The sequence below is a fragment of the Meriones unguiculatus genome, chromosome 19 (genome assembly GCF_030254825.1).
Source record: "Meriones unguiculatus strain TT.TT164.6M chromosome 19, Bangor_MerUng_6.1, whole genome shotgun sequence".
NCBI lineage: Eukaryota > Metazoa > Chordata > Mammalia > Rodentia > Muridae > Meriones > Meriones unguiculatus.
This window is the reverse complement of record NC_083366.1, coordinates 16,161,908-16,177,000: the sequence shown is the minus strand read 5'-3', so window position 1 is coordinate 16,177,000 and position 15,093 is coordinate 16,161,908. Positions and strand designations below refer to the sequence as shown.

Sequence of the window (15,093 nt, the reverse complement as noted above, 5' to 3'; positions counted from 1 at the left end):
TAGAAAGCTCTGTAGTAAAAATCCTTAAAGTAAATTTGAGGATGGAATTTTTCTTTTTTTTTTTTTTTTTTTTAAATAGAATTACGGGCTGGAGAGATGGCTCAGAGGTTAAGAGCACTGGCTGCTCTTACAGAGGTCAGGAGTTCATTCCCAGCAACCACATAATGACTCACAACCATCTATAATGAGATCTGGTGCCCTCTTCTGGCGTGTAGGTGTAGATGCAGACAGAACTGTATAAATAATAAGTAAAACTTAAAAAAAACATAGAATTACTGTCTCCTCTTGCTGGTCATCGTGTGGGTGAAGAACTCAGGCCGCTGCTGGTGATGGGCAGGACACACACTACTAAGCATGTATGCCCCTATAGTTCCATCCTTCCGTCACCAGACAAGGAGTACTCTACGCAGCCCTTCCTGCTCATCTCCTGAGCACCAGCTGTCTCAGTTAAACTGGTCTGTAAGTCAGCTTACAGCTGCAGAAATACAGTGTTTGCTTGAGCACGCGCACCTCTTTTTTCTATCCATGCAGTTGGGTTTGTTCTACTAGTTCACTCTGCTTCAGCCTTGGCTCCTATTTTGAAGGAGATCCTGGCATGACTAGGCAGGTGCTCTGTCTGACAGTCACATATCAGCTCTGTTCTACCTGGCTTCTGTATATGGGATTATAGTGTTGATAAGAGGAAACGATGCTTGTAGCCATCAGTGAGTGTGCTTATATGCCAGGTTTATTATAAACAGAATTTACGGTGTGGTTCAGCTGTTGAGTATGTGATTAACATGCACGAGGCCTTGCGTTCAGTCCCTACATCATTTTAAAAGGCATATAGAGGCAAGAAAGTTAACCAGGCATTTCTATAGCCGCTCATTTCTGGCTTTATAGAAATGAACAAACTTAACAACAACAAAAGTACCCCAAACACGTATTGCTTTAGCATGCAGTTACGGATCTTTTATGGTATGCTGGTATATATATCACCGGGAGGTGATGGCCCTCATTTGTCACTTTAATAAATGCAGCAGCATTTTTATATTTTCATTCTGGTAGATCTCTCTGGTTAGAAGAAAGTTATTGCCTCTCACACCTGCCTTTATAAAGCTTTTTAAACCTTTATAAAGCTTTTTTTTTTTATCTAATGCTTTGAGTAAAGAGATCTTGAACTACAGTACATTCAAACTGCTGTCTATCTGCTAATTAACTGATACGCACTTTCACAGACTTTAGTCTTCGTTGTAGTAAGAATGTGAGGACATCTTTGCCTTTCCAAAAATAGTTTCACATTACTGTTGATTTTAAAGCTGATTTCTTTTAAAAACCAGCTCTGCCATTTGAGCAGTAGATGATAAAACTACCAACCATGTTTTACCTTTGTTCACTTTTGACTTCAGTGAAGAAGTTGGGCAGCAAGGAAGTGTGAGCCCTTAGATTCAGAGTGCTTACCTCCAAGCGGCCATGCTCCTCCTGCTGTCACCAGTGGGGTGTTGGAGGGAGCAAGTACCGTATGCCCAGCCTCTAGCCCTTTAGTTGGGCATCACTAATGTGTTCCCAGAAATACGTTGACAATCTCACATAGGAAGCAGTAAGCCAGGCTCTTAACAGTGACTGTGCCATTGTATCAAAACTCTTCATTAGTAAAACTCATAAAAAATGGAAGTCTGTGCCTGGAGGCATGATTTAGCTGTAGGGCAACTGTCTAGCACTCTTGGGGCCCTGGGCTTGATCCCTAACACTACAAAGTAGAAAAATAAATTAAAAAAAAAAAAAGGTTTTGTTACAATGTCTTTAAGAAGCTCTCAAAGGTTAAGAGTGCAATTTCCTGGGGTCGACAAGATTAGGCAGTATTTTACTTTGCTGAGACCTAAATCTGTTAAGTCATTGGTTCAAAGCACCACTGCTGGTTACGGTCAGTTATAAATCTTTTTCAGAATGCTTCCCATTAAGCTATGAAATAGAATGAGATGTCAGTTATTATTCTAATACATAATTGTTGATCTGTGCAAATTTTACTGTATCATAAAAATGAATTTGTATTGTTTACACTATTTTGCAGCTTACTTTGACTAGAGAAATCAACATTGTAATACAGTCTAGATTTTTTTTTTACGTTTAGTTTTATTGTTTTAATTATGTATATATGTCTGTATGATGGACGAACACATGAGTGCAGATGCCTCCAGAGTCCAGAAGAGAGCACTGGACGTGGAATTACAGGTGTTGGGAGTTGTCATGTGGTGCTGAGAACTGAATCCAGCTCCTCTGTAAGACTGGTGTGTGCTCTTAACTATCGAGCTCTCTCCAGGTTTTGTAGGAAGGCTTTTAAGTTAACAAAAAGCCAGCTGAAAGTAGTTTACACACATAGGGATTATTGCCTTTACTTCATTATTTCTCACATGCTTACTGTCTCTTTCAGGCTTGTACGGTCAGCACTGCTGCTTATTGTGCTCTTTCCAGTCCCACTAGATGACTAAAGACATGGAGACTAAAGAAGGGGTTTATTGGGGCCTATGGTTACAGAGGGTTAGTGTCTGTGATGGTGGCGTTAAGGCTGGAGGCGGGAGCAGCTGAGAGCTCACATCTTAAACCACAAGCAGGAAAGAGATAACTAGGAATGGTGAAGGGCTTTGAAACCTCAAAGCATGCCCCAGTGATAGCAAGGACACACCTAAGCTGTCCAAACAGTACCACCAGCTGGGGACCAAGTGTTCCCCTGCCTGTGACCACAAAGGACATCTCGTCCAACCACAACAGGTGGTTTCATTTTAATACAGTGACTTGCATCTTTGTAAAAAGATTTATGAAAATTCTAATGAATACATCTAGTCCTCCTTACTTTACTTTTATCTTTCCCTTTCTACTGATGTTGAAAAATCTAAAGAAATGGCACCTGCATGTCAAAACTCATTTTGCCAGAAAAGCTATACCACTGAAACTTTGATGTGTTATTTTTCCCTTGCTCAAAATTTGTCTTTTGTCTTTCTGCCCATGATTTGATATTTTTCATATAATAAGACCTTGTTATATGAAAAAGTGTAACACATCCCTTTTTTTCTGAAGAGAGAGTTTTTACTGAGATCAGGTGGGCCATCTTGTGCTGGAGCTGAGCTCCTAGGCAGGTTCCTATTGACCTTTCTACTCAGCTCTAGATGGCTCAGCACCACCCTCACCTTTCATGAATATCCTTAGCCATCTGCTTAATCATCTCTATACGAAAATCTTACAGGAATAATCTCCTGTATCACAAACTACATATTTTCAAAGTTATGTAAATGTCAAACCAGTGAAAATTAGTGACATAAGGAGGTAGAATGAGAATGTATATTAAAATGTAAGTAGTAATATGATGACTAACCGAGGATGGAATTGGGGCTGGGAGACGGATCAGTCAGTAAAGTGCAAGCATGAGGGCTGGAGTTTGGGTCCCCACAACCCACATAAAGCTGGACATGGTGGTCTTTACCTGAAACCCTGGCACTAGGGGTGGAGGAGTGAGATGTGGGAAGCCCAGAGCTTGATGGCTAGCTAGCATACCCATTCAGTGCCTGGTCCACAGTTGGGGGAAAGACTAGGAGATGTGGCCTTGTTGAAGGAGGTGTCACCAAGGGGGAGCTTTGAGGTTTCCAAAGCTAATTCCATTCCCAGCATTTCTCTTCCTCTGCCTGTACTTGTGGATCAGGATATAAGCTCTCCGGTACTGCTCCATTGCCATGCCTGCCTGGTTGCTGCCATGTTCCCCATCATAATGGTCAAGGATTCTAACCCTCTGAACCATGATCCCAAATTAAATGCTTTCTTTTATAATTTGCCTTGGTCGTGGTGGTTTGTCATAGCAATAGAAAAGTATCTAAGATACTTACTATGGAACCCAATGATTTTTTTTTTCTTGACCTCAGGTCCATTGTTTTCTTTCTTGCTCTCTCCTTCCTCTTGTCCCCTTCTTCTTTTCGTCTCTCTCTCTCTCTCTCTCTCTCTCTCTCTCTCTCTTTTTCTTCTCTGTTTAGTTTTATTTTCTTACGCACTGTAGTCCAGGCTGGCCTGGAACTCACTGTATAGCTCATAGGGTGCTTCTGGGTCAGCTCAGTTTCCCAGGTCATGGGATTACAGGCATGCACCACCACCAAGCAGTTGGATTACTTGTTTTTTCTCGTGTATATGGATTATCTAATCCGAAGTATTTCACTTGTGTCTGTAGTGGCTGGATGTTAAAACAACTCTATTAATATCCTTAAGTGCTTACTGTGCTGCTGGTGCTGGTGGGAAAGGGTAGTTCTTTTTATTGTATTAATTTTTATTAACTTGACATTTTATGGCCTCGGTTTCTATTAATATAAAACGACCTGTAAGATTTATTTTTGATTAAGACATTTTAGATGTATTTAAAGCTAGTTTTGGAGTATAGCTCCTTTGGGTAGGATAGTTTAGTTGAACTTGAAGCAAGGGATTTTTACTCCCCCCCCCCCCCCCCCCCGCTTCTTTTACTTTTATTTTTTTTAATTGTTTATTATTATTAGTTACATTTTATTAACTCTGTATCCCAGCTGTATCCCGCTCCCTTATTCCCTCCCAATCTCACCCTCCCTCCCTCATCTCCCTGCCCCTTTCCAAGTCCACGGATTGGGGAGGACCTCCTCTCCTTTCATCTGGCCCTGTTTTATCAGGTATCATCAGGGCTGGGTGCAAAGTCCTCTGTGGCCTAGCAGGACTGGGGATTTTTACTTTTAAGGGAAAATGAGGTCTTCAGATAGTACCTCTGTGTGCTGGGGTGTGTTAAAACAGAAGTTTCCCAATGTTCTTATGGAAATAAAATTTGGTTAATGGTAGATTTTCTTTTTCAGCGTTGATACTGCTCGAGGCTAAAGTCTTGACAGTATGTGTATTGTGTATTTTTCTCTGCTCCTACCTTACCCTACCTCACCCCATGTCTGCCCACTAAGCTTTTTCAAGGCAGGGTTTCTCTGTGTATCCCTGGCTGTCCTGGACTTGCTTTGTAGGCTCCCTTTGCTGCCCTCACAGCACTCTACCTGCCTTTGGCTCCCTGAGTGCCGGGATTAAAGGCCTATGCCACGACGTCTGGCTCTTTCCCTCTAAGCTTAACCTAAGTTTCAGTAAGAGTTCTAGCACCTCCATCCATGGAAGAGATGGTGCAGCTTGCGCCTGAATGCGTCTTTCCCTCTTGGTACCTCAGCCTTCTGAGCCTTTGGAAACCTCGTGTGATGAGTGCAGATGACAGTGGCAGCACTTACTGCAAAGACTGAGTGAGGTGGTAGCGAGAAAGCTTCCGGTGGTGCTTGGCGCTTGTAAACATTTGCTACTGTAAAACCAGGGTCCAGGTGGCTTAACAAAGCACCCTGTGTGCCTTTCTTTTGAAATGTGTTGTAGATTATATCATTTGGTTCCCAGTTATTGGTGGTAATAGAAGTCTGCTTTCTCGGGATTTCAGCCAGTCAAGTAACCTAAAATTATTACTGTTTGTACCGTAAAACATATGTGATTACAGAGTGCCAACATGGTCACACATTCGGTGAAGCAAAGGCATTTACACTTGGGTTTGCGCTTGAATGACTTGATGCTTCCCTCCCCCAAATTGGATCCAAGGCTGCCTGCTTGCTAGGCATGAGGCGGAACACCTACCTGCCCGCCACCCTCAAGGCAGCTTTAAAAAGATGTTTTTGTGCCAGAGAATCTCTGCTTTCATTGGTAGAGTTCTCAACCCCTAGCATGTCTGTTTGCTGAGTCTTTACTGCTGTGATAGAACAAGAGGAGGAAGAGCGAATTGAGCTCACAGTTTGGGGGCTCTCATGCCAGGGGTGTGGCCTTCCTCATGGTGGTGTGCCTGTGTTGAGGCAGAGCATTATGGTGGACAGGTGCCCACCTGCTGGAGCCTGGAAGCACAGACAGAAAGTGATTGTGTCTATGTCTGACTCCAAATACCCCCACCAAAAGGTTCACAGTCCTCGCTAGAGACCAAGTGTTTAGCACTTGAACTCATGAGGGACACCTCATGTTTGAACCGTAATAGACACAAAGGGGAAAGAACTTTTTGTTTTGTTCATGCTTATTTTTTTTCACAAGTGTCTCTTGACTGTAAGTTATGTATACATGTATATATACATATATGTATATGCATATATGTGTGTATATATATATTACAAATTATGTACAAGCCTTTTCACAACTATGCTTTTTTTGCTTCCATTTTGTTAAACTATCTCTGATGATTCATATCAATATCAAATTAAAAATAAAACTGAGGAGCTATTGAGAGGGCTTATTTAATAAAATGCTTGCCTTGGAAACATGAGGGCCTGAGTTCATTTGAACCCTCAGAATCCAGATAAACAGCTGAACACAGCAGCACACACCTGCAGTCCCAGCCCTGGGGAGGAGGAGTATTCATGAGGCCTCCTGGCCAGCCACTCTAGCTGCACCAGTGTGTGAATGGCTCTGCCTTCCAGAGCAAGGGTACACTTTGTTCCTTGTCTCTCCGTCTCCCCAGCTCCTGTCTTAGGAACCACTCTAAAAATTACTCTTTGCTTCGAAACCTTGGCCTTTGAGTGTGGCAGTTGACACTTCTTTGTAAGTTCTTTTCTTTCGCTCACTCTTTAAATGTTGCTGTTCTCAGGATTCTGTCACTGCCTAGAGGTCACTTCTCCTTCGATTTCTCAGCTTTTAGACCCTCTGTCTTTCCCCTCTTTGGGGGAATCTTTTCTCCTGTGCTGTCGCATGACATCAGCTTCAAACCCCAGTTGATCCCAGAGTCATCCTGGTTGCTCTATCTTTCCTTCCTTTTAAATCTTTCACCCTTGTATGGTGCTTTTCTTCTCCCTCCCTTCCCACTGCCTCGCCCAGCCTTTCTCACTTCCCGAGACTTGTAAAGCCTTCTCTCTGTCTGCCTCACATTGCACTCTTGCGCCCACACTACCTCAGAGCATCGTGCCACCTTGACAGTTTAATGGCAATGAACTCCTGTATAGTCCCCCACCACTACCCCAGGGTCGCGTCATCTGGGTTTTCCTCCTTGTCCTGCTTTGCTTTTCTGTTGCTGTGATAAAACCCAAAACAACTTGGGAATCAAAAGATTTATTTTATCTTACAGCTTATAGTCATTATCAAGGGAAGCAAAGGCAGGATCTAAAGCAGAGACCGTGGAGGGATGCTGCTTACTTGCTTCCCATGGCTTGCTAGCTTACTTTCTTAGACAACCCAGGACCGCCAGCCCAGGGCTGGCACTGCCCACAGTAGACTGGGCCCTCCCATATCAGCTGGCAATTAATAAATATCCCACAGACATGTGCACAGGCCAGGCTGATGGAGGCAGTTCTTCAGTAAGGTTCCCGCCTCAGGTGACTCTCGTTTGTTGCAAAGTGGCAAAATCCAACTGGCACTCCTTGCTCAGATTTTCATCCATCCTTATCACGGCACTTCCTGTTATGTTCTGCACCCATGGTACTAATCTCATGACGTTCTTTGTTTTCCCGTTCTTTTCCTACTGTGACACATTTCCTCTGCCTTACAGGTGGACCCTTTTTACTTTCTCCTCTCCCCCCCTCACATGGCAGCCAGCCAGTTGGTTCATTTGTGATGTCAGAGTATTTTATTTTATTTTCCCTGGTGATCTGAAATTGTCTGTGTACTTGCTAGTTTTCTCTACTGTACCTCTTAAAGGATATTGGAGTTCTAAGTGATTTTGTGTTCCTGGTGCTTTGCACAGACAGACGTTTTGTAATGATATGTATTATTGTTAATGAAACAGTGCTTAGAACAGGGTACTTAATGGAATGTTGAATTGTTCTGTCAAACATTGTTTGAAAGGAGCCTCTTTGTGTGGCTCTCAGTAACCAAGCTAATGTTCATGGAGCAGTACTCAGTGCGCTGACTCATCCACAGGGTGAGCACTGAGGTGGACAATGGCAGGCCCTCCTACCTCCATTGAAGGTAGCCACTTTGTGCAGTTCTCAGTGGCCATAGAACTATGCAGCCTGCTGCCTGAGCAGCAGGGCAAACACTAGGAGAGCAGACAGTCTTACCTTCACTGAGAAGCTGGGTAGTCTGAGGTGTGTGTAGATGGTAGCTTATTTGTGAAGCTTGAACTTTTCTGAATTCTAGCTTCTTTACCCATTGTCAGAAAAATGGAGATTATATGAGCTCCTCGCACTGTTTTGAGGATTAAATGAGATGACAAAGTACATAACACCAAGTCATGCTTAATAAATGTAGGGTGAATTTGTATTAGTTCTTTGTTTCTGGATATATTCTATGAAATCTAATTCTCACATTAATTATGAAGATGTCTATGCATAAACTAACAAGCTAAATACTGTATTGCATTTATTTTCTCCAAAGATTCATTCATTGTACTGATGATTCTCCAGATCCTTGTATAGAATATGAGGTAAGCAACTTTTCTTCTCCTTTATATACTGAAGACCCTAGACAAAAATCATGGAAGAGTGCTGCTTATTTGTAAATGAATAAACATTTCAACTAATGTCTCTGGGAACACAGTACCGCTAAGTTTTAAATTTAAGAAATTTGTCATAAATAGAGAAGAATATGTATTATTTAGGTTGGGCATGGTGGTGCATGTCTTTAATCCCAGTAGAGGCAGGCAGATTGCTGAGTTCAAGACCAACCTGGTCTACAAAGCAATTTTCAGACCAGTCAAGCTACAAGTGATAGAGAGAGAGAAAGAGACAGACAGAAAGACAGTTACTCAGTGTTTTATTGTTGTGAAGAGACACCATGACCACAGCAACTCTTATAAAGAAAACATTTAATTTGGCCTCGCTTACAGTTTCAGAGCTTTAGTCTGTTACCGGGATGGTGGGAAGCGTGGTGGCACACAGGCAGACACGGTGGTAGAAATGTAGCCAAGAGTTTGACATCTGGATGGGCAGGCAGCAGGGAGGAAGAACACTGGGCCTGGCTTGAGCATCTGAGACCTCAAAGCACACTCCTAGGGACACACTTCCTCCAATAGGGTCACACTTTCTAATAGGACCAAGCATTCAAACCTGTATGAGCCTGTGGGGGCCATTCTTACTCAAACCACCACAGGAAAAAAAAAAAAAAAAGAATATCTGCTATTTATAGACTGTATATTAGGATGGATATATATATACACATACACATGTATATATATATATATATATATATATATGATACACAGAGAATATACATATGCCTTTATACTTTTCATCCAACCAAATTTAGTTCAGAGCCCTTGCTTTACTGTGACCTGTGTCTGCCAGCCAGAGCCACCACCTACCAGCCCCACCGTAGCCTTTAAAATAGTACCACAAGCTGGAAACTGAGCACTGAAGGCAGGAGCCTGTGAAGGACACCCTAAATTCAAACTACACTACCAGAAAAAAGCAACATCGTCCTCACTGTACATCTTTACACCATTCATCTGTCTTAGAAAGAGCATGTAGAGGAATGGAGAATCACCACAAGACTTTAGTAGAGATTGTAACATTGCAAACTCCAGGCTTTACTCCATTTTTTAAAATGTGCACATAAACACCTCTCAAATGGGTAGCATCCTTAAATACAGCTGCTTCTTAACTACTTAACTCTGGGGTTTCCTTGCCCTTAAGATGCTACATAGTAGGCTATCACTTGTAATTACTCTTGATTGTTTTTGAATTTGTACTATCAAAATACAGTATTTCTGAAAAATTTAAAGCAACTATGCTCATCTTTGCTTGTTAATTGTAAACATTTTCATATTTGGTTTTATATCTTATGTTGAGAGTACCATGATTCAATCTTTTTCTTCATTATTTGCTTCTAGACATCTCTGTATATACAAGTTTTCAAAAATTGTCTACAGACTGGGTTGCAGCTTAGTGGCGCCATGTTCGTGTGCCATGCGTTAGGCCCTGAGCTTGTCCCTAGCTCACAAAGAGAAATGCTGTCCACTGACACTCACTGCATTGACTGTTCTTTCTGTCGAGTACCTATGTTGACGAATCTTCTATGAATATATTGTGCATATGGAGCATAGATTTTATTGTTTACTAGGACACTAACAGCTGCTAGGTCTTGGAGTGCTTGTTACTGGGATCTTTAGATACAAATGTGAAGGGCTCCCCCTTGATTTCCAGAGTGTATTTTCCCATGTCACTATCCACTCTTTTATAACATATTTATGTGCATTTACATACTTATATCTGCTGTTTTGCTGAGCAGCTCACTGCGACGCACCTGCTCTGTGTTAGGACTTGGTGCTAGGTGTTCAGGAATTGTACAGATTCTTTAGTCTTTCCCTGAGGTATAGCACTTGTTGAATGTCATTTAAAGCTAGGATTTGCTTACCAGTCCTTTGCTGTCATATTGCTTTTGTTTTGATCCAGCATCATCATGGTAAGAAGACACGAGCGTTAAAGCTAGGGAAATGATGTTCCTCAAGTAATGAAAGTGAGAAATGTTGCAAGCAGAATCCCATGTAGCATATGCTTCTGTCTGTGTTTCCATATGCTATGTGCTTATGTATTCCTGGACTACTTCTAGAAAGACAAATAAGAACCGGAAAGCTCTGCTTGCTTCTGAGGACAACAGAAGAACTGGGCAAGGGGAAAGGCTTTACCGTTTTGTAGTTTAAAAACCAACTGTGTGTGTTACTTGTTGCATTAGTGTGTTACAGTTGCTTATTTGCTGCTTAGTAAAAATAAAAAAAATTAGTAAAAAAAAAAATTTGTTGCTTAGCCTGTTACACACACATCCAGACCCCAGGAGCAAATTGTAATAATAAGAATGTATAATATTTTAGTTTGAGGCTCATGGGTTTTTGTTTATTTTTCATTTTTAGAATTTAGTTTGTTCATTTAATGTATGAATGTTTTACTAGCATAGTGTCTGTGCACTATATGTGCTAAGTGCCCATGGAGATCAAAACTCCTAAAGCTGGAGTTACAGAAGGCTGTGGACCAGCATGTGGTGCTGGGAATTGAGCCTAGGTTCTCTGCAAGAGCAACAAGTGCTCTTTATTGCAGAACCATCCTTCCAGCCCTCGCCATGTTTTTAAAATACCACATTTGCAAGACTTGACCCAGAACTCACAGTAATAAAAGGTGAGCTGAATGCATCTTGAAATCTTAAGACATTCAATAAAAAAACAAAAAAAAAATTAAAAAAAAAAAACACAAAATTTTTCTTTAAGAAGAGGAAATTATTGCCAGAAATTTTCAGTGCCAGAAAACTTAAGGAACCACTACCCTACCTAGCGGTGTCCCCAATGATAACATTCTGGTCCTTCCCTTTCTTGAAGAGAAAGGAAGGGTGGGGGAAGAGGAGAGAGAGTGACACTCTCCTAACTAGTTTATATACCATCTAAAGCTTTTTACACACACTGCGGATAATCAAACCAGGGCCTCAGTGCTGAAATTATATCTGATACTCTTCAAGAGGTAGGTGCGCAAGCAGCGGGGCAGCTTGTGACACGGCGGTGGTGAGAGTCGGCTTCTTTATTGGAATAGGTCGCCTCTCTTTCTCAAAGCCCCTTTACTGGCAGTCATTGTAATAAGCTCTTCACGTGAAAGGGTCTTCTTGTATATTTCTGTTACATTTATTCTTTGTCTACAGCTTGTTCTACGAAAATGGTGTGAATTAATTCCTGGGGCTGAATTCCGATGTTTTGTCAAGGAAAACAAGCTTATTGGTGAGTTGTTTTTATCCCTAGAGGTAATTTTTAACGTGTGTGTTTCCAGAAACCGATCCCAGATCCTGGTAGATGCTAGGCCCTAGCCCCAAACTAGCTTTTAAAGAAGATGGCTGGCAGGGGACTCTGTGGGTAAAGGTCACCTGAGAACCTGAGGCCGGTCGGCAGCCCACATGGTGGAAGGAGAGACAGCGTGTTCTTTGACAGCCACATGCACCTGTGTGCCCACGGATGTGTGTGCACACACACGTGCGCGCACACACACGTGCGCGCATACTCTCACACACACAAATTAAACAAATATATAATTAACATTTTCATTTTTAAAAGAGGAAGATAACTTACAAATTTTCTAATTTTGTTTTTTTACCGTTGAATTATATTTCATTATGTGGATATATTTTATCACTATTTTGATCATGCATATATATCAGAATTTCACAGTATTTATATAAATATGTACAATTATCATGATTCATTGAGGAATAAAATAACCAAAGAAAAGAAAGCACACTTTCGATGGAAATGACTTCAGTAATTAGGACAGGGAAATGGTCAGTTTTACTGCCAGTGGCTGCCTCTGTTTGGCATTGAGTCTGGAGCTGTGTTACGGGGTCCCGAGCCCACGTTCAGTTTCCACACAGGAACATGGCACTGCCTGTCTTGTCGGATCAGAGGTGGAAGGGAGGGACAGCTGTTACCACTCAGCACACCGTGTGTGTAATATTACCTACTTTCTGTTAGCAAATGTCCTGTTGCCAGCAGGAAACGCCTGCTGTAAACATCATAGAAAGCCAATTTAACAGTTGTTTGGAAAGATGATTTTATTTAGTTCTGTGGGTGTGTGTCTGCGTGGGGTTATGTGCCCGTGGTGCATGTGCCCCTAGAGGCCAGATCTGCCTGTGCTGAAGCTGCGGGGTCCCTAGATGTCCTGGCGTGAGTGCTGGGAAGCAAGCCCCCATCTCTGTAGCGGCACGTACTCTTACCCGAGCCATCTCTCCAGCCCCCTTCAGTCCTTACTCCTGTGGTTAGTGTACTGTCTACTACATGAGCAGGAGGAAATACATGAAAACAAACAAGTTGCTTGTTTTCTTACCTCTGAAGTTATTATTCTGTTAGCTATCCCTTATTCAGACTAAATACTGAATAAGTGATTCAGTATTTATATACTGAATATATAAGTCATTCTCTTAAAATTTTTGCCAATGCATTTTTTCCATAAAGTAAAATTTGTTGACCAAGTGAAGTGTAATTGAATATCAGCTCACCGCTTTTCATTGAACGTGATGTTGACATTCATATTCCTACCTAGGATAAGCGTGGGCATTTGACTGTTACATATTCCATATTAAGTATGCCAAAGAGAGATCTTGTGACTAAGAAATCAGAAGCGCCCTCTCCCCCTTTCTTTAACCACAGAAACCTGGAGTTAAATACATTGAGGGCCTCATACAGCAGCCCCTTCAGTATATGTGGAAATCACTTAAGCAGGAATGTTTTGATTTTCTGTGATTTGAAAGATCAGGCTCTGAAGACAGATCACCTTTCCCAAAACAAGAAAAATAGCCAGCTTTTGTGAACTATAGCGTGAGCACAGCAGATGCCCCGGAGGGTGATTTCACATTACCTCCCCCAACACAACTGGAAGAGGATGTCGATTTGAAGAGACTTTCTTTAAAAACGGACAGCATCGGCAGTTGCACATATGCACGCGTTTAGAGTTGCTACTTGCGGGTTTTACTTAACAAGCCTTTTTGTCGCTGAATTCTTTTCCATCTTACTGAATGAAAACTACTTCCAAAGTTAAGACTGCGTGGCAGTGTAGGGCTGAAACTCGCTTATCCGCATGGCCTTTGTAGCTAAGTCATTTGTGCTGCAGCAGTCACCTGCTTGGTCTTTTGGGCACCGTTAATGGCTTTGATTACTACGTTAAGTTACGTGTTGGCATTTTATGAGTTTTGTATAATAACAGCTGTGAATGTTTTCTTGTCAGGTATTTCTCAGAGAGACTACACACAGTACTATGATCATATTTCTAAACAAAAAGAAGAAATTTGCAGATGCATACAAGACTTTTTCACGGAACACATACAGTATAACTTCTTAGATGAAGACTGTGAGTATTCTCTGTGGGTGCAATGGAGTGAGACCTGGCACCGGTTACTGAGCCTCACTCACTGGGGTCCATCTTTAATGCTCAGCTCAAAGTTCAGTGCTCTTAGCATTTTACTGTAGACCAGTTGTATCACTGAAGATTTCTGTGTTCATTCACCCCGTTTGATTAGCTAATGTGATCTCACACCAGGGCAGCTGTCCCTGCTCGAGATGTTTCACAGGGACCGTCTGTGGAGAGCAGAGTGCTTCTCCTTTTTAGCGTCTGTCTGTAATCTGACACAGTAGTGGTTGAAGGGCAAACACCTGAGGGGTTGTTTTGGGGAACTGAAAGTTTGTGGTATATAAGAGTTTTCAAATAGCCTAGAATCATAGCCATGATTTATGCTTTTTCTACATGCCAGGACTGGGTTCCATAGCAGATTTAATTAAAGAAAGAAGATGAATTGCTCTGTCTCATAATTACATTTTGTGCTTTCATATGACAAATTTTACTCATTTCACACCTCAAATAAGTGATGGATGCTCCTTTCCTTAATATTTCTCTTGGTGGCAGCTTCCTCTGCCCATGTAAGCAAGTGGTTCAAACTGTATTTGTTGGGTTTGTGTTTTTAAGTAGGAGGAGTCATTGCAATTAAGGGTAGAGAAGAAGGAGGCAGTTACACAAAGAACACAGGACAGGATACGCTTATGTCTGGAGTCTTCATCAGTGAGTCCATTAATTATTGTTTTGAGGCAGCAGCTCCCATTCTATTCCAGCTGACTTGGACATCACTGTGTGCTTAAGCTGGCCTTGACCTTGTGGCAATCCTCCTGCCTTAGTTTCTCCAGTGCTAATGAGTGTGCACCACCATTTCTGACTGAGTTTGGAGATTTATAGGTATTACATATTCTAGGCTAATTATATTCTGCTGTGTTTAGTAGTAAAATGTACTTGAATTTTCATAAAGAGACTTAGATTATAAAAGTATTAGTTTATTAGTAACTGAGTTTTTTCTTCTTTACAGTTGTGTTCGATATATACAGAGACAGTAGGGTAAGTAAACTATCATTAACTTGCTTTAAAGCAGAATGGTGAGCCTAGTACACAGCCATGGCGTTTATGAAGGGTCCATTGCTCGGAAACTGTTCTGAAGCCGGGGCCTGTGGAAGTCACAATGCAGCCTATTCCTCACAGTAATGTGCCCAACACAAATAAACTCAAGGCACTTGTTTTTATGAATTTAGCTCCAACTGGCCTGGAACTTTTTTTGTGGGGAGAGTTGATTTTTCAAGACAGGGTTTCTCTGTGCCTCCCTGGCTGTCCTGAAACTCACTCTGTA

The 15,093-nt window shown here is 41.7% G+C and overlaps 1 protein-coding gene across 3 annotated transcripts in view; it reads left to right on the top strand.

Annotated features, from left to right (window-relative positions):
* Cdc123 (cell division cycle 123) overlaps nt 1–15,093 on the top strand; it is a 48,763-nt gene that overhangs the window by 21,394 nt on the left and 12,276 nt on the right. For all 3 annotated transcript variants that reach the window (XM_060373044.1, XM_060373046.1, XM_021656506.2), the window contains 4 exons: nt 8,341–8,389; nt 11,584–11,659; nt 13,653–13,775; nt 14,779–14,807. In XM_060373044.1, the coding sequence (XP_060229027.1) occupies nt 8,341–8,389; nt 11,584–11,659; nt 13,653–13,775; nt 14,779–14,807 (277 nt within the window). The remainder of the gene's footprint in view (nt 1–8,340; nt 8,390–11,583; nt 11,660–13,652; nt 13,776–14,778; nt 14,808–15,093) is intronic.